This window comes from Oncorhynchus mykiss, chromosome 12 (genome assembly GCF_013265735.2).
Source record: "Oncorhynchus mykiss isolate Arlee chromosome 12, USDA_OmykA_1.1, whole genome shotgun sequence".
NCBI lineage: Eukaryota > Metazoa > Chordata > Actinopteri > Salmoniformes > Salmonidae > Oncorhynchus > Oncorhynchus mykiss.
Window position 1 is genome coordinate 13166363 of NC_048576.1, and position 19249 is coordinate 13185611.

The 19249-nt window shown below is 45.2% G+C and overlaps 2 protein-coding genes across 3 annotated transcripts in view; both read right to left on the reverse strand.

The window, feature by feature from the left end:
* The window catches only part of LOC110536788 (rab GTPase-activating protein 1), a 174342-nt gene that overhangs the window by 84963 nt on the left and 70130 nt on the right, over nt 1-19249 (reverse strand). The window lies entirely within an intron of this gene.
* Nucleotides 12361-18607, reverse strand: LOC110536985 (probable G-protein coupled receptor 21). Its single transcript, XM_021622667.2, has one exon. It carries the CDS (start codon nt 15158-15160, stop codon nt 14066-14068), a length of 1095 nt encoding a protein of 364 aa, XP_021478342.1. The 5' UTR covers nt 15161-18607; the 3' UTR covers nt 12361-14065.

The following is a 19249-nucleotide window of genomic DNA, read 5'->3' on the forward strand; positions in this document are numbered from 1 at the left end:
TAGAGTTCAACTAACTGGGTGGAGTAGAGTTCAACTAACTGGGTGGAGTAGAGTTCAACTAACTGGGTGGATTAGAGTTCAACTAACTGGGTGGAGTAGAGTTCAACTAACTGGGTGGAGTAGAGTTCAACTAACTGGGTGGAGTAGAGTTCAACTAACTGGGTGGAGTAGAGTTCAACTAACTGGGTGGAGTAGAGTTCAACTAACTGGGTGGAATAGAGTTCAACTAACTGGGTGGAATAGAGTTCAACTAACTAGGTGGAGTAGAGTTCAACTAACTAGGTGGAATAGAGTTCAACTAACTAGGTGGAATAGAGTTCAACTAACTAGGTGGAATAGAGTTCAACTAACTAGGTGGAATAGAGTTCAACTAACTGGGTGGAATAGAGTTCAACTAACTGGGTGGAATAGAGTTCAACTAACTAGGTGGAATAGAGTTCAACTAACTGGGTGGAATAGAGTTCAACTAACTAGGTGGAATAGAGTTCAACTAACTGGGTGGAATAGAGTTCAACTAACTGGGTGGAATAGAGTTCAACTAACTGGGTGGAATAGAGTTCAACTAACTGGGTGGAATAGAGTTCAACTAACTGGGTGGAGTGGAGTTCAACTAACTGGGTGGAGTAGAGTTCAACTAACTAGGTGGATTAGAGTTCAACTAACTGGGTGGAGTAGAGTTCAACTAACTGGGTGGAATAGAGTTCAACTAACTGGGTGGATTAGAGTTCAACTAACTGGGTGGAGTAGAGTTCAACTAACTGGGTGGAGTAGAGTTCAACTAACTGGGTGGAGTAGAGTTCAACTAACTAGGTGGATTAGAGTTCAACTAACTAGGTGGATTAGAGTTCAACTAACTGGGTGGAGTAGAGTTCAACTAACTGGGTGGAGTAGAGTTCAACTAACTGGGTGGAGTGGAGTTCAACTAACTGGGTGGAATAGAGTTCAACTAACTGGGTGGAGTGGAGTTCAACTAACTGGGTGGAGTAGAGTTCAACTAACTAGGTGGATTAGAGTTCAACTAACTGGGTGGAGTAGAGTTCAACTAACTGGGTGGAATAGAGTTCAACTAACTGGGTGGAGTAGAGTTCAACTAACTGGGTGGAGTAGAGTTCAACTAACTGGGTGGAGTGGAGTTCAACTAACTGGGTGGAATAGAGTTCAACTAACTGGGTGGAGTGGAGTTCAACTAACTGGGTGGAGTAGAGTTCAACTAACTAGGTGGATTAGAGTTCAACTAACTGGGTGGAGTAGAGTTCAACTAACTGGGTGGATTAGAGTTCAACTAACTGGGTGGAGTAGAGTTCAACTAACTGGGTGGAGTAGAGTTCAACTAACTAGGTGGATTAGAGTTCAACTAACTAGGTGGATTAGAGTTCAACTAACTGGGTGGAGTAGAGTTCAACTAACTGGGTGGAGTAGAGTTCAACTAACTAGGTGGAGTAGAGTTCAACTAACTGGGTGGATTAGAGTTCAACTAACTGGGTGGAGTAGAGTTCAACTAACTGGGTGGAGTAGAGTTCAACTAACTGGGTGGAGTAGAGTTCAACTAACTGGGTGGAGTAGAGATCAACTAACTGGGTGGAGTAGAGTTCAACTAACTGGGTGGAGTAGAGTTCAACTAACTGGGTGGAATAGAGTTCAACTAACTGGGTGGAACTCACTGGGTGGAGTAGAGTTCAACTAACTAGGTGGAGTAGAGTTCAACTAACTAGGTGGAGTAGAGTTCAACTAACTGGGTGGAACTCACTGGGTGGAGTAGAGTTCAACTAACTAGGTGGAGTAGAGTTAAACTAACTAGGTGGAGTAGAGTTCAACTAACTGGGTGGATTAGAGTTCAACTAACTGGGTGGAGTAGAGTTCAACTAACTGGGTGGATTAGAGTTCAACTAACTGGGTGGAGTAGAGTTCAACTAACTGGGTGGATTAGAGTTCAACTAACTGGGTGGAACTCACTGGGTGGAGTAGAGTTCAACTAACTAGGTGGAGTAGAGTTAAACTAACTAGGTGGAGTAGAGTTCAACTAACTGGGTGGAGTAGAGTTAAACTAACTAGGTGGAGTAGAGTTCAACTAACTGGGTGGATTAGAGTTCAACTAACTGGGTGGAGTAGAGTTCAACTAACTGGGTGGAGTAGAGATCAACTAACTGGGTGGAGTAGAGTTCAACTAACTGGGTGGAGTAGAGTTCAACTAACTGGGTGGAATAGAGTTCAACTAACTGGGTGGAACTCACTGGGTGGAGTAGAGTTCAACTAACTAGGTGGAGTAGAGTTAAACTAACTAGGTGGAGTAGAGTTCAACTAACTGGGTGGAACTCACTGGGTGGAGTAGAGTTCAACTAACTAGGTGGAGTAGAGTTAAACTAACTAGGTGGAGTAGAGTTCAACTAACTGGGTGGATTAGAGTTCAACTAACTGGGTGGAGTAGAGTTCAACTAACTGGGTGGAATAGAGTTTGACTAACTGGGTGGAGTAGAGATCAACTAACTGGGTGGAGTAGAGTTCAACTAACTGGGTGGAATAGAGTTCAACTAACTGGGTGGAGTGGAGTTCAACTAACTGGGTGGAATAGAGTTTGACTAACTGGGTGGAGTAGAGTTCAACTAACTAGGTGGAATAGAGTTCAACTAACTGGGTGGAATAGAGTTTGACTAAATGGGTGGAGTAGAGATCAACTAACTGGGTGGAGTAGAGTTCAACTAACTGGGTGGAGTAGAGTTCAACTAACTGGGTGGATTAGAGTTCAACTAACTGGGTGGAGTAGAGTTCAACTAACTGGGTGGATTAGAGTTCAACTAACTAGGTGGATTAGAGTTCAACTAACTGGGTGGAGTAGAGTTCAACTAACTGGGTGGAGTAGAGTTCAACTAACTGGGTGGATTAGAGTTCAACTAACTGGGTGGAGTAGAGTTCAACTAACTGGGTGGAGTAGAGTTCAACTAACTGGGTGGAGTAGAGTTCAACTAACTGGGTGGAGTAGAGTTCAACTAACTGGGTGGAATAGAGTTCAACTAACTGGGTGGAGTAGAGTTCAACTAACTGGGTGGAGTAGAGTTCAACTAACTGGGTGGAATAGGGTTCAACTAACTGGGTGGAATAGAGTTCAACTAACTGGGTGGAGTAGAGTTCAACTAACTGGGTGGAGTAGAGTTCAACTAACTGGGTGGAGTAGAGATCAACTAACTGGGTGGAGTAGAGTTCAACTAACTGGGTGGAGTAGAGTTCAACTAACTGGGTGGAACTCACTGGGTGGAGTAGAGTTCAACTAACTAGGTGGAGTAGAGTTAAACTAACTAGGTGGAGTAGAGTTCAACTAACTGGGTGGATTAGAGTTCAACTAACTGGGTGGATTAGAGTTCAACTAACTGGGTGGAGTAGAGTTCAACTAACTGGGTGGATTAGAGTTCAACTAACTGGGTGGAGTAGAGTTCAACTAACTGGGTGGATTAGAGTTCAACTAACTGGGTGGAACTCACTGGGTGGAGTAGAGTTCAACTAACTAGGTGGAGTAGAGTTAAACTAACTAGGTGGAGTAGAGTTCAACTAACTGGGTGGATTAGAGTTCAACTAACTGGGTGGAGTAGAGTTCAACTAACTGGGTGGAGTAGAGATCAACTAACTGGGTGGAGTAGAGTTCAACTAACTGGGTGGAGTAGAGTTCAACTAACTGGGTGGAATAGAGTTCAACTAACTGGGTGGAACTCACTGGGTGGAGTAGAGTTCAACTAACTAGGTGGAGTAGAGTTAAACTAACTAGGTGGAGTAGAGTTCAACTAACTGGGTGGAACTCACTGGGTGGAGTAGAGTTCAACTAACTAGGTGGAGTAGAGTTAAACTAACTAGGTGGAGTAGAGTTCAACTAACTGGGTGGATTAGAGTTCAACTAACTGGGTGGAGTAGAGTTCAACTAACTGGGTGGAATAGAGTTTGACTAACTGGGTGGAGTAGAGATCAACTAACTGGGTGGAGTAGAGTTCAACTAACTGGGTGGAATAGAGTTCAACTAACTGGGTGGAGTGGAGTTCAACTAACTGGGTGGAATAGAGTTTGACTAACTGGGTGGAGTAGAGTTCAACTAACTAGGTGGAATAGAGTTCAACTAACTGGGTGGAATAGAGTTTGACTAAATGGGTGGAGTAGAGATCAACTAACTGGGTGGAGTAGAGTTCAACTAACTGGGTGGAGTAGAGTTCAACTAACTGGGTGGATTAGAGTTCAACTAACTGGGTGGAGTAGAGTTCAACTAACTGGGTGGATTAGAGTTCAACTAACTAGGTGGATTAGAGTTCAACTAACTGGGTGGAGTAGAGTTCAACTAACTGGGTGGAGTAGAGTTCAACTAACTGGGTGGATTAGAGTTCAACTAACTGGGTGGAGTAGAGTTCAACTAACTGGGTGGAGTAGAGTTCAACTAACTGGGTGGAGTAGAGTTCAACTAACTGGGTGGAGTAGAGTTCAACTAACTGGGTGGAATAGAGTTCAACTAACTGGGTGGAGTAGAGTTCAACTAACTAGGTGGAATAGAGTTCAACTAACTGGGTGGAATAGGGTTCAACTAACTGGGTGGAATAGAGTTCAACTAACTGGGTGGAGTAGAGTTCAACTAACTGGGTGGAGTAGAGTTCAACTAACTGGGTGGAGTAGAGATCAACTAACTGGGTGGAGTAGAGTTCAACTAACTGGGTGGAGTAGAGTTCAACTAACTGGGTGGAATAGAGTTCAACTAACTGGGTGGAACTCACTGGGTGGAGTAGAGTTCAACTAACTAGGTGGAGTAGAGTTAAACTAACTAGGTGGAGTAGAGTTCAACTAACTGGGTGGAACTCACTGGGTGGAGTAGAGTTCAACTAACTAGGTGGAGTAGAGTTAAACTAACTAGGTGGAGTAGAGTTCAACTAACTGGGTGGATTAGAGTTCAACTAACTGGGTGGAGTAGAGTTCAACTAACTGGGTGGAATAGAGTTTGACTAACTGGGTGGAGTAGAGATCAACTAACTGGGTGGAGTAGAGTTCAACTAACTGGGTGGAATAGAGTTCAACTAACTGGGTGGAGTGGAGTTCAACTAACTGGGTGGAATAGAGTTTGACTAACTGGGTGGAGTAGAGTTCAACTAACTAGGTGGAATAGAGTTCAACTAACTGGGTGGAATAGAGTTTGACTAAATGGGTGGAGTAGAGATCAACTAACTGGGTGGAGTAGAGTTCAACTAACTGGGTGGAGTAGAGTTCAACTAACTGGGTGGATTAGAGTTCAACTAACTGGGTGGAGTAGAGTTCAACTAACTGGGTGGATTAGAGTTCAACTAACTAGGTGGAATAGAGTTCAACTAACTAGGTGGAATAGAGTTCAACTAACTAGGTGGAATAGAGTTCAACTAACTAGGTGGAATAGAGTTCAACTAACTGAGTGGAATAGGGTTCAACTAACTGGGTGGAATAGAGTTCAACTAACTAGGTGGAGTAGAGTTCAACTAACTGGGTGGAATAGGGTTCAACTAACTGGGTGGAATAGAGTTCAACTAACTGGGTGGAGTAGAGTTCAACTAACTGGGTGGAGTAGAGTTCAACTAACTGGGTGGAGTAGAGTTCAACTAACTAGGTGGAATAGAGTTCAACTAACTAGGTGGAATAGAGTTCAACTAACTAGGTGGAATAGAGTTCAACTAACTAGGTGGAATAGAGTTCAACTAACTAGGTGGAATAGAGTTCAACTAACTGAGTGGAATAGGGTTCAACTAACTGGGTGGAATAGAGTTCAACTAACTAGGTGGAGTAGAGTTCAACTAACTGGGTGGAATAGGGTTCAACTAACTGGGTGGAATAGAGTTCAACTAACTGGGTGGAGTAGAGATCAACTAACTGGGTGGAATAGAGATCAACTAACTGGGTGGAATAGAGTTCAACTAACTGGGTGGAGTAGAGATCAACTAACTGGGTGGAATAGAGATCAACTAACTGGGTGGAGTAGAGATCAACTAACTGGGTGGAGTAGAGTTCAACTAACTGGGTGGAGTGGAGTTCAACTAACTGGGTGGAGTAGAGTTCAACTAACTGGGTGGAATAGAGTTCAACTAACTAGGTGGAATAGAGTTCAACTAACTGAGTGGAATAGAGTTCAACTAACTGGGTGGAATAGAGTTCAACTAACTGGGTGGAATAGAGTTCAACTAACTGGGTGGAATAGAGTTCAACTAACTGGGTGGAGTAGAGTTCAACTAACTGGGTGGAATAGAGTTCAACTAACTAGGTGGAATAGAGTTCAACTAACTGAGTGGAGTAGAGTTCAACTAACTGGGTGGAGTAGAGTTCAACTAACTGGGTGGAGTAGAGTTCAACTAACTGGGTGGAGTAGAGTTCAACTAACTGGGTGGAGTAGAGTTCAACTAACTGGGTGGAATAGAGTTCAACTAACTGGGTGGAGTAGAGTTCAACTAACTGGGTGGAGTAGAGTTCAACTAACTGGGTGGAGTAGAGTTCAACTAACTGGGTGGAGTAGAGTTCAACTAACTGGGTGGAATAGAGTTCAACTAACTGGGTGGAATAGAGTTCAACTAACTGGGTGGAGTAGAGTTCAACTAACTGGGTGGAATAGAGTTCAACTAACTAGGTGGAATAGAGTTCAACTAACTGAGTGGAGTAGAGTTCAACTAACTGGGTGGAGTAGAGTTCAACTAACTGGGTGGAGTAGAGTTCAACTAACTGGGTGGAGTGGAGTTCAACTAACTGGGTGGAGTAGAGTTCAACTAACTGGGTGGAATAGAGTTCAACTAACTGGGTGGAGTAGAGTTCAACTAACTGGGTGGAATAGAGTTCAACTAACTGGGTGGAGTAGAGTTCAACTAACTGGGTGGAATAGAGTTCAACTAACTAGGTGGAGTAGAGTTCAACTAACTGGGTGGAACTCACTGGGTGGAGTAGAGTTCAACTAACTGGGTGGAATAGAGTTCAACTAACTGGGTGGAGTAGAGTTCAACTAACTGGGTGGAGTGGAGTTCAACTAACTGGGTGGAGTAGAGTTCAACTAACTGGGTGGAATAGAGTTCAACTAACTGGGTGGAGTAGAGTTCAACTAACTGGGTGGATTAGAGTTCAACTAACTGGGTGGAATAGAGTTCAACTAACTAGGTGGAGTAGAGTTCAACTAACTGGGTGGAGTAGAGTTCAACTAACTGGGTGGAATAGAGTTCAACTAACTAGGTGGAGTAGAGTTCAACTAACTGGGTGGAACTCACTGGGTGGAGTAGAGTTCAACTAACTGGGTGGAACTCACTGGGTGGAGTAGAGTTCAACTAACTGGGTGGAATAGAGTTCAACTAACTGGGTGGAGTAGAGTTCAACTAACTGGGTGGAATAGAGTTTGACTAACTGGGTGGAGTAGAGTTCAACTAACTGGGTGGAATAGAGTTTGACTAACTGGGTGGAGTAGAGTTCAACTAACTGGGTGGAATAGAGTTTGACTAACTGACACCTGGATGGAACTACTGTAAAATATTGAACTCATATCTGCCTCAAAAGAAGGACACTTGAATTGTCTTTGAAATACACAACAATATTAGTGAACCCATGTGGGGTAAAACTGAAAGCAGGGTCAATGGTTTTATTTTTATTTGACCTTTATTTAACTAGGCAAGTCAGTTAAGAACAAATTCTTATTTTCAATGACAGCCTAGAAACAGTGGGTTAACTGCCTTGTTCAGGGGCAGAAAGACAGATTTTTACCTTGTCAGCTCAGGGAAAAAATAACAGCCTCTTTGAAAGTACAGTAGCAGTAAAACCAATCAACATTTGATAAGGCTTCCAAGAGTGAGAGAATTGAGATGCCTGACCGAAGACATCTACTGTACATGAACCTATTCCTTTGCACATCATTTGCACATCAAACACACTGGCATACAAACCACCCAGACACACAAATCCATCCCCAAAGGGCAGAAGCGTCAGGCGGAGAGTCATGTGAACTTAATAAAAAACGGTGAACAACGTGTGACGACTCTGGCAGAAACTCTGTTATTACCAGAAGGCAATATCACTAACAATCCAAAAACAGCACATAGCCAATAGAGAGAAACAGATTGGCATCTATTGTTTCAATTCTAGGCCTGGACTTATTTAGTCAACTGGTTTGGTCTATAGGCTTTTGGTCGACTGATATTTCTTTGGATGAGCAATAAAGCATTGTAGTTGAAATATTTAATAAGAAAACGATCCTTAAATAATTAGCAACGCATTCAATAAACCGCTCCATGTCCGGAAATTGCATTCAAGAATGAATGTGACTGTTTCTAGTCTTTGCTTTAATAAAGGCTTTACAATTTATTTATTTTTTTAAACGTTAGACTCTGGTATGCTTATAATTTATTTAGTGTTGTTTAAACTGTTCCAAACAGTCAGAAAAGGTTTATTGTAATCTAACAGCATCTGTTTGGAAACATAATACGCAGACAAAGCTTGTTCCTTACCTTCTTTTTCTTCATCTCCAGTATTTAACAACTAGTCACATTTATTCCACACATCTGACTTCCCCTTTACTTCCTGAGAAACCAGTACACATTCCCCCATCTCCAGTTTGTCACGTCCTCTGCATCCATTTTGCTGTTACGGTGTTCAGAGTTTGTTATAACCAATTTATTGATGCGATTATGATATGCTATAGGTCAGGCCCTGTCGTTAACGTGCATGAGATGCATACGTGTCACGTGCACGTTGAGGGAATAGGGACTGTTTTTAACCTAAACAATTTAGCGATTTCAGTAACAGAACTTTTCAGTAAGAAATGGCTGTAAAAAAAATGTATTTATATATTTTACCCTTATTTTACCAGGTAGGCTGACTGAGAACACATTCTCATTTACAGCAACGACCTGGAGAATAGTTACAGGGGAGAGGATAAATGAGCCAATTGTAGACTGGGGATGATTAGGTGACCATTATGGTTTGAGGACCAGATTGGGAATTTAGTCAGGACACCGGGGTTAACACCCCTACTCTTATGATAAGTACCATGGGATATTTAGTGTCCACAGAGAGTCAGGACACCAGGGTTAACACCCCTACTCTTATGATAAGTGGAATATTTAGTGTCCACAGAGAGTCAGGACACCAGGGTTAACACCCCTACTCTTATGATAAGTACCATGGGATATGTAGTGACCACAGAGAGTCAGGACACCAGGGTTAACAACCCTACTCTTATGATAAGTACCATGGGATATGTAGTGACCACAGAGAGTCAGGACACCAGGGTTAACAACCCTACTCTTATGATAAGTACCATGGGATATTTAGTGTCCACAGAGAGTCAGGACACCAGGGTTAACAACCCTACTCTTATGATAAGTACCATGGGATATTTAGTGTCCACAGAGAGTCAGGACACCAGGGTTAACAACCCTACTCTTATGATAAGTGGAATATTTAGTGTCCACAGAGAGTCAGGACACCAGGGTTAACACCCCTACTCTTATGATAAGTACCATGGGATATTTAGTGTCCACAGAGTCAGGACACCAGGGTTAACAACCCTACTCTTATGATAAGTGGAATATTTAGTGTCCACAGAGAGTCAGGACACCAGGGTTAACACCCCTACTCTTATGATAAGTACCATGGGATATGTAGTGACCACAGAGAGTCAGGACACCAGGGTTAACAACCCTACTCTTATGATAAGTACCATGGGATATGTAGTGACCACAGAGAGTCAGGACACCAGGGTTAACAACCCTACTCTTATGATAAGTGGAATATTTAGTGTCCACAGAGAGTCAGGACACCAGGGTTAACAACCCTACTCTTATGATAAGTACCATGAGATATTTAGTGTCCACAGAGTCAGGACACCAGGGTTAACAACCCTACTCTTATGATAAGTGGAATATTTAGTGTCCACAGAGAGTCAGGACACCAGGGTTAACACCCCTACTCTTATGATAAGTACCATGGGATATTTAGTGTCCACAGAGAGTCAGGACACCAGGGTTAACACCCCTAATCTTATGATAAGTACCATGGGATATGTAGTGTCCACAGAAAGTCAGGACACCCGTTTAACGTCCCATCTGAAAGACAGCACCCTACACAGGACAATGTCCCCATTCACTGCCCTGGGGCATTGGGATATTTTTTTAGACCAAAGGAAAGAGTGCCTCTTACTGGCCCTCCAACACAACTTCCAGCAGCATCTGGTCTCCCATCCAGGGACCAACCCTGCTTAGCTTCAGAGGCAGGGTGGTAGACTACTGGCAGGGTGGTAGACTACTGGCAGGGTGGTATACTACTGGCAGGGTGGTAGACTACTGGCAGGGTGGTAGACTACTGGCAGGGTGGTATACTGCTGGCAGGGTGGTAGACTACTGGCAGGGTGGTATACTGCTGGCAGGGTGGTATACTACTGGCAGGGTGGTAGACTACTGGCAGGGTGGTATACTGCTGGCAGGGTGGTATACTACTGTCAGGGTGGTATACTACTGACAGGGTGGTATACTACTGGCAGGGTGGTATGCTGCTGGCAGGGTGGTACACTACTGGCAGGGTGGTATGCTGCTGGCAGGGTGGTATACTACTGGCAGGGTGGTATACTACTGGCAGGGTGGTATGCTGCTGGCAGGGTGGTATGCTGCTGGCAGGGTGGTATGCTGCTGGCATTATGTTGCAGCTTCAGCAACACGGACAGCGCGATTCACACTGTTGATGCTCTGTGGTGGTCGCTGCAGCATGGAGGACAGAGAGACAACGGATACTAGTCCCCCAGTCACTCACTGACATTATTTTTTTTTAACACAGTCTGAGCTCGGCACGTTTTAAAATTTCAACCAATCAATTGGTCGAAATAACAGATGACTCTCGGTCTACCAAGATTTATTTTTAGTCGGGGGGGCAGCCCTATTCAATACACACTCAGTGGTAAATGAAGAAAATAACTATTTCTATAGTGTATTCTCTGTCTTCAATAAAACATTGACAATGGAGGAAGACTGAATGTATTGCACTGTGTCCTTTGACAGCATTGTCGTGAAGACGTACGTCTCCAAAAGCATTTACACTTTAGACAGTTTGACAAAAGTTTGTGAATTGAATACGAAAAGTGACAATTCAATCAAATATATACAGTAAGTAAAACATGCATAAAAGACTACGTACAGCTTTGAAATATTTTAAAATAAATACATTTTAATAGTCACACCGTAACTGCTCAAAGACTAAATAAATTCAGATAGGACTGCTGTACAGGCAACTCTGAAAACCCCTCGATGGAGCCTGTACCCAGAACACTGGATTCATTGCAGAGGCAGCCTCAATGTCTGGCCACACCTTCATCACTGCAAAATTCCTAACATGAAAACATCCATAAAAGAAAGTAATCAACCTGAATCACACTTTCTTTTTCCTGCCATCTCTCATTCAGTCTCTTTCTTCTTCAAATATACAAAATCCAATAAATATTCAACTTTGGTCCACTAGGAAAATAAAGCCCCTGTGTCCGTTGTATATTTGCTCCCAAATGTCAGAGTACTAAAGAGAGAAAAGTGACAAGAAGCCAAAACTTGTGAAAAAGTCTAATAAATATCCAGTAACATTGGTTTAAAAACACTTGAGCACTACATAGGGTTCCATTTGGAACAGCCTGGTCTGAACCAGCCTGTTTCATACTGTAGTGTTGTGGCCCCGGCTGGAAAAGTGAAATGTCTTGAAGCATCTGGGTCTGGACATACAGTGGTACTGTTTAACGTCCCACATTACCGTGTGTGTGTGTGTGGCACAGTATTACTGTGGCCATAATGTTTATCTTAGGGCTCTCTCTCACTCCACAGCTGCTATTCTGCTCTTTCTCCCTCTCTTTCTCCCCCTGGCTTTCTGTGATGTAATGAGCAGGAGGAGAAAGGTAGGGGGGCAGACAGACGGACAAGACGTTTACCACACCCAGCCAGAGGCAGAATGTTCCTCAGCTAACAGCAGCTCACAGCATTCTCAGTACTCACCATCAACATTCACTTTCATTAACATTAAGACAGATGTGAGGTTGATTTAATGATTCCCAACCCTCCCTGTGCTCCACAACGTAAGAGCCCCATCGGTATAGCAGCAGACACTCCTAGACTAGAACAGATCACATATGTGGGGCAAATCTTTGGAGATGATCAACTATTCTGGAGCTTAATCACTTCTCTATAACCTTCTGCTTTGACACAACGACCACATTCTCCTCATAAGTGAAGTGCAATGTAGTTTGGTTACAGAGCCAGACAGGCTCTGATGATGAGGAAGTTTGTCGAAACGAGTCATCCAGTCAATGATTACGCTGATCCCTCAGTTGTAAACTAGTTCAACTGAGACTACTAATTAAAGCCCGACCAATATTTTTTTGGGGATCCGATACGATTCAGATTTTTGGGGTGACAAAACTTACTGATATATCTGCTGATATACTCTTATCCACATAAATTGCCGTCCAAGAAATACACTTCAAATGTTGATTTCTTACACTGTGAAATGAATAACACTTCATGGGAACAGCCGCAATCATTCAGAAAAGCATGAGATTATTTTTTTCCCCATCCTATTCATTGAACATCGTTTATCGGTGGAATAGCCCATATCAGCCAATAATATCAGTGAACCAATATATCGGTCAGGCTTTACTAATAACCCTGGTGTTTGAGCACCTAAACAAAGTCCTCTCTTTCTCTGCCTCAGAACAACTCAGATGTAAATAAATGATGTAGACCTACAAGATTCTCTTCAGAGTTTGAGGTTGTTGCACCCCTCAGCGCACAATGTTGTAAATAATCTGTTTCTGTAAAAACCACAAGGGCAAACATTTAAATAAGTTGTTATTGACAGCTCCACTCAGCTAGGCATAAGAAAGCAGCAATCAAGTGTTTCTCCATTTTTTTAAAGGCCCAATGCAGCTATTTTTATATTAACATCAAATCATTTCTGGGTAACAATTAAGTACCTTACTGTATTAGTAGTAGATTATAAATGCCGCAGGCTGCCTGGGGCTCAACCCTGCTAGGTTCTCCTTGTAACCCCACTCACTCTACTGGCATCCTGGTGCTTGCCTACGGAGGAGCAAGGGGAACTGCCCCTCCCTAACGTCAGGCTATGTTCAAACCCTACATCCCAACCCGAGCACTCCATTCTGCCACCTCTGGTCTCTTGGCTCTCCCACCCCTACGGGAGGGACGTTCCCGCTCAACTCAGTCAAAGCTCTTCTCTGTCCTGGCACCCCAATGGTGGAACAAGCTTCCCCCCGAAGTCAGGACAGCCCATCTTTCTGAAACGTCTGGAACCCCTACCTCTTTGAAGAGCATCTTAAATAACTCTCACAGTGTTTTACTGGCACTGACTTTGCTGATAGATACTTTGTTGAGGGAAAATGTACTTGATACGACTGTGATGTGTTGTTGTCTCACCTAGCTGTCTTAAGATGAATCTGCTAATTGTAATTTGCTCTAGATAAGTGCGCCTGCTAAATTACTAAAATGGAAATGGAACAGGAAAAAATTCATTTTGACTGCATTGGACCTTTAAGTAACGCGAGTCCTTTTCTGCATTCTATACATTGTAGCACAAATACAAATAGTTTCCCAGACTGCTAGGAAGACACAGAGTCCCAGAAAAACACCCTAAAACAACATGTTCTTCTTACAGTTTGTGTTTTTGGCAAGTACTGTCAGAAGGGAGGTCTTCAGTCACCTCAACTCTCACCCGCTGAAACGACGTAGCCATAACGCCGTCATCTATATCAGGAGTCAAAGGTTAGGGTAACTCCACATCCCACCTCTCCCACCTCTCTCGTGGCTGGGGCTGAGCCTTGGCTGTACTTCCCAAGCGGGTCTCACAGCTCTCAGGCCCTGGAGACGATCCCGTCAGTGGCAGCAGTGGCCAGGGACGCAACACTCCAACAAACCTTCAACTGTCGAGAAACAGCAGCATCTGCAGCATCTGGAGCGACACAACTCCCTGTGAAGCCTGTTCCCTTTAGCTCAGCATCAGTATGGGACATGCTTAGTGCTATAACAACACGATACTCTGACTCAACCGCCACAAGGCTCTCTGGGAGATCCTAGACATGGCATGTGGAGCGTGTGCAGATGGGCCCCTGGCCGTACCCTGGTGAGGGGCTGAAGGACTTCTTACTGTCCACGCGCTGCACACAGAACAAACAGAGGCGTTTTAAACCCTTCCTGAAGGCACTGTTGGACAGACTATAGATCAGACAGTTAAAGAAGCTGTTGCTGATAGCCAGCCAGGTGGTGATGAACGAGGCGGCAGGGTGACTGTAGATGTCAGCGCTCTCCAGCAGGAAATACAGGATATAGGGAAGCCAGAGGAGGTAGAAGACGCTGGTGATGCGGAACAGCACCATGGCGTAGCGTTTGTCCGTGCACGCCGGCGCATGCTGCGGCTGGCCATCCTGTCCCAGAGAGCCTTCCTGTGGGCCGAAGCGGGCGCGGCGCTCGCTGATCTCCCTCGTATGCTGCCGACAGATCCGGAAGATGTTGACATAGGTGAAGCAGACCGTCATGGCGGCTGGCGCGTAGAGCAGCGCCACAATGAACGATGTGAAGAGTGGCCTCGTCTCCCACTCCACCGCGCACCACTCCACCACGTCGCCGTGGTAGCCGGGCTTCCCCCAGCCGAAGAAGGAGGGCAAGAAGACAAGGGCGGAATAGACCCAGATGAGGAGGATGCACGCGCGGATCCGGCACGGCGTCGCCAAGGTAGCGTACGACAGAGGCCGTGTTATCGCCATGTAGCGGTCCACGCTAACACACGCCAGCGACGCCATGGAAACGCTCTTCAACACGGAAACCATGTAACCAAACACCTTACAGGTAAGCTCCTCGTCCAGGCCTTTCAGGTGGTGGAGGAGGGACAGGGAGGGGATGAGGCAGCTGACACCCACCAACAGGTCTGCGTAGGCCATGGTCTGGATGAAGGCACTGGTTGTGTGGTGCTGGAGAAGAGGAGCACAGTGGAACACAAAGATCACCACCAGGTTGCCAGAGATGATGAGGACGGTAAGCAGCAGGATGATGGCTACCTCCAGTAGACAGGTGTTTAAGATCTGGCTGTAGCCCACGTCCAGGAGGCAGAAAGGAGGGCCGCTCAGGTTGAGGAGCTCAAGCTCCAGCAGGTCCAGGGAAGAGTTCATCATCTTGCAGCCAGAGAGCCTTCTGAAAGCTCCTGGTCTGAAACCAAATCAACCGACAGAGGGCAGGAGGCTCCAGAAAGATCCTTGTCTGGTCTGATCCTAGACGCAGAGACAGGGGGCTTGGCTGGGGCTGGTAGTCCTGGTCCTAGACGCAGAGACAGGGGGCTTGGCTGGGGCTGGTAGTCCTGGTCCTAGACGCAGAGACAGGGGGCTTGGCTGGGGCTGGTAGTCCTGGTCCTAGTCCTGGTCCTAGTCCTGGTCCTAGCTCAGCAGCAGATCAGGCTGGTGGCCGAGAGAGAGGAGCCGTGTACCCTCTGCCATATCAGCAGCAACGTGAAGACTAGCCCTCGACCAGGATCTGGGAGTCCCCCAGGGCATCCCTCACTGTGCAGACACAGACGGTTCAATCATACAGACACACACAGATGGAGGACAAATACTATGGCAGCCTATCCTTCTACTCCTCTGGTTCTCTCCTTAGAAAAGACATAGACAACACTTGCCGCGCTCTGTGCCTGCCCTGCAAGAGTAGCAGGGAAAATATAGAAAACGGTCAACAAGTTTGATCGTCTTGGCTTACAGGAATTCCTGTATGTCTCTAAAAAATGCAGTCACAAATTCTCAAATATTCCAGGTGATATAGAGTTCGATGTTTCCAGAAACTTTGTGTCCTCTCCAAACACGGAAAGATCAGGCGGATTGCGTCCAAAGAGCAGAATTTCTTCACAGCAACTTCAGCAGAAATGATCCTCCACGAATGTCTTAGGCAGTCCCGGTCTCCCTCACGCAGGGAAAGGTGAGAATAAATGTAAATGAATGAAGATGAAGGCGCAGCCTCAAGGAGGTGATTGGCATTTCAAACAGAGTCTGGGTCTACTCAGAAAGGCAGCAGCGTGTGGAGTGGAAATGAGAGAGCAGGAGGAGCAGGCATACCGATGCAGCGACCCCAACCTCTCTCTCTGTCCCTTTCCTTTGCTCTCTCCCTCTTCTGTGGAGCGGATTCAGTCTTGTTTCTCTCACAGTCTGCTCTCTCTTAACTACCTCTCTCTCTGCTCCTTCTCTCCCTCTTCTGTGGAGCGGATTCAGTCTTGTTTCTCTCACAGTCTCCTTCTCTCCCTCTTCTGTGGATCAGATTCAGTCTTGTTTCTCTCACGCTCTGCTCTCTCTAACTACCTCTCTTTCTGCTCCTTCTCTCCCTCTTCTGTGGAGCGGATTCAGTCTTGTTTCTCTCACGGTCTGCTCTCTCTAACTACCTCTCTTTCTGCTCCTTCTCTCCCTCTTCTGTGGAGCGGATTCAGTCTTGTTTCTCTCACGGTCTGCTCTCTCTAACTACCTCTCTCTCCCTGCAGCAGGCAGGGTAGAGACACTCCTCCCCCTGTTCTGGCTCCAGCCAGTAAGCAGCTGTGGGTACACAAGTCTCACTCGTTCATCCCATGACTGACTGACTGGCTGGCTGCACACAGCATACCCCTGCCGCCACTATCTAACTCCCACACACACCACCTCTCTCTCATATGCACACACCGTCTTATCTAGAAACACCTGGTGCATTATGGTCATACCAGTCTCATGTTAAAAAGGCCCTTCTCCCCATCTCTCTTCTTGTTAGATACCTTTAGGATGTATATAACCACATTTGGATCCCAGCGGTTTTGCTAGCATATGTTTCTGTCTGCAGCCATATAGGTTTTAATATTGGGTTATTTGTGTACTCCTATAATACAAACAATGTCCTCACTCTCCCTCTTCCAAATACCATGGTTGGAGTTTCACTTCCATTTTTATGAAGTTAATCAGGAAGTTAACCGAAATGCCAATCCCAATTGTTCCTCATTGCTTGACTGACACACACGTAGTACCTCACTAGTACTAGGCGAACTCTCTCAGATTCACACATTTTCACATAGTTGAAATGACATCAGTGGATGTTATCTGTGCTTTGGGTCCTTGGTCTCACCCAGTTGATGCTAAATCAAATAAATACTCATGTGTTTTTTGGAACTTAGCTATATGTACTGTGTATTGTTATAGTAATTGTCTTAGCAGCCAGGACAGGGCTTTCCCATCAAACTGTATTGTGGGAGATCTTGACTTTATATGAGCAGGGCATTGGGAGTACACAATTATAGCATATCTGTGTTTTCAAACCTTATTGTCCATCTTGTGAAGGAATTTAGCATTTTTCTTCAACTTTAACCGTAAACACCACAGAAACACTGAAACGACATGTTTGCAGTCATTGAATGTGCTCCCAGTAAAAGCCTGTGTGGCTGTGGGCGCTGGCCAACATTAGCAGGTCAGCCTGAACTAGCACCTCCCATTAACATGCAGCATATCAATAAAACAATACCAAATTTGACATTTAAGACCATACTTCCAGAGTTTACAACATGTTTAAGATTGGCTTATGTGATTTGTATTAATATGAATATAGCTAGTGTCCCTCAGGGGACTCACTGTGTGAGATGAGTGTGTTTACATGCACTTCTTTCCTCAAGGCCCTTCATTGAAGTGTGTGTGTGTCATCTCTCATACACCTGCTTCTCATTAGGCTGCATCACCAGATGCTTTTCCTTCATTTAGCTTCTGCTCTGAGGACCACAGAGTGTCTTCTGCTCTGAGGACCGCAGAGTGTCTTCTGCTCTGAGGACCGCAGAGTGTCTTCTGCTCTGAGGACCGCAGAGTGTCTTCTGCTCTGAGGACCGCAGAGTGTCTTCTGCTCTGAGGACCGCAGAGTGTCTTCTGCTCTGAGGACCGCAGAGTGTCTTCTGCTCTGAGGACCGCAGAGTGTCTTCTGCTCTGAGGACCACAGAGTGTCTTCTGCTCTGAGGACCACAGAGTGTCTTCTGCTCTGAGGACCACAGAGTGTCTTCTGCTCTGAGGACCACAGAGTGTCTTCTGCTCTGAGGACCACAGAGTGTCTTCTGAACTGAAGACGCTCATCACAACACAGTCCAGTCATGCCTCCCACAGATGTAGGCCAAGGACGGCCGAAACCGTCACAATTAAAAACGTTTTGAATTGCGAGTTGTGCATTTTCCTTTCTTAAGCTCATTTATTTTGCACCTTTTCTCAAGTTGGTTGACAACCCTTCCTCACGTAAAAACAATGAATAATGAAGATGAAAGAGTTGTCATTGGTCAAACTGACGGAGCATGACTTAGATGTTGCCTACTGGTCTGTCCCACAATGACTGACTGCCTTGTCTTTGAGTTTCTTCCCAGACGCATCACTGTCTGTCTCTCCGCCGTCCGTCCATCTCTACCGCAGTGTGTCTGTCACGGTCCGGATATCTTTGTTAGTTCTGCAGTGTCTCATCAGGCCTCGTGGCAGAGAGATGGATGTAGCGTGATGAAGCTCAAAGATGCACCGCCAGAGTCGGGCACGCACCTCTCCCCTCTGCTCTGCACACACCAGAGGCTAAGTATAGAGGCTATATTTATAATATACAAGACAACACTGGGGTCATCCATTATGAATGAATGAATGAATGAATGAATGAGAGAGACATGATCAACTGGCTTTGTATGATAATACATCTAACATACAACAGACGTAATAACAACAACAAAAGAAACCAAGTTCCACAACCCTCCAGGTAGAAAACCTCTTCTTGGAAGAATTAGAAGATTGACTCTGACAGAATGATGCTTCAGGATAGTGACGGGCTTCCGGTCTTAACATTCTGTAGTGTGGTGGGTCTGGAGCAAACACACACACACACACTTTTTTTAAAGGGTGTGTCCTGTGGGCCTGGAGCAAATACAAACACAGACAAAAACACAGACAGACCGACAGGAGAGTCTGAGAGAACAGGCAGGTCATTGTGGGAGCGTTTGTTTTCCCTAACAGCGTGGGGTGAGGTGACGTGCGTGGGGCCAGGGCCTCAGCAGCAGCACTGTGTCTGACCTCTATGGTGTCTGACCTCTCTGGTCTCTGTTTATGGACAGAAGGACTGGGACACATCTGGAGGCAGTATGGATATATGGGCTGTGTGTGGTAGTGGGGTGAATGGGTGCTTGCGTAGCCAACTGCCATCCAACCAGCACACGGCCACAGGCTTTGTAACGAGAGAGAGCACACACTAGTAGA

Excerpts from the sequence above, each read along its gene's own strand:
- LOC110536985 (XM_021622667.2), bottom strand. The coding sequence starts at position 15,160 with ATGATGAACTCTTCCCTGGACCTGCTGGAGCTTGAGCTCCTCAACCTG.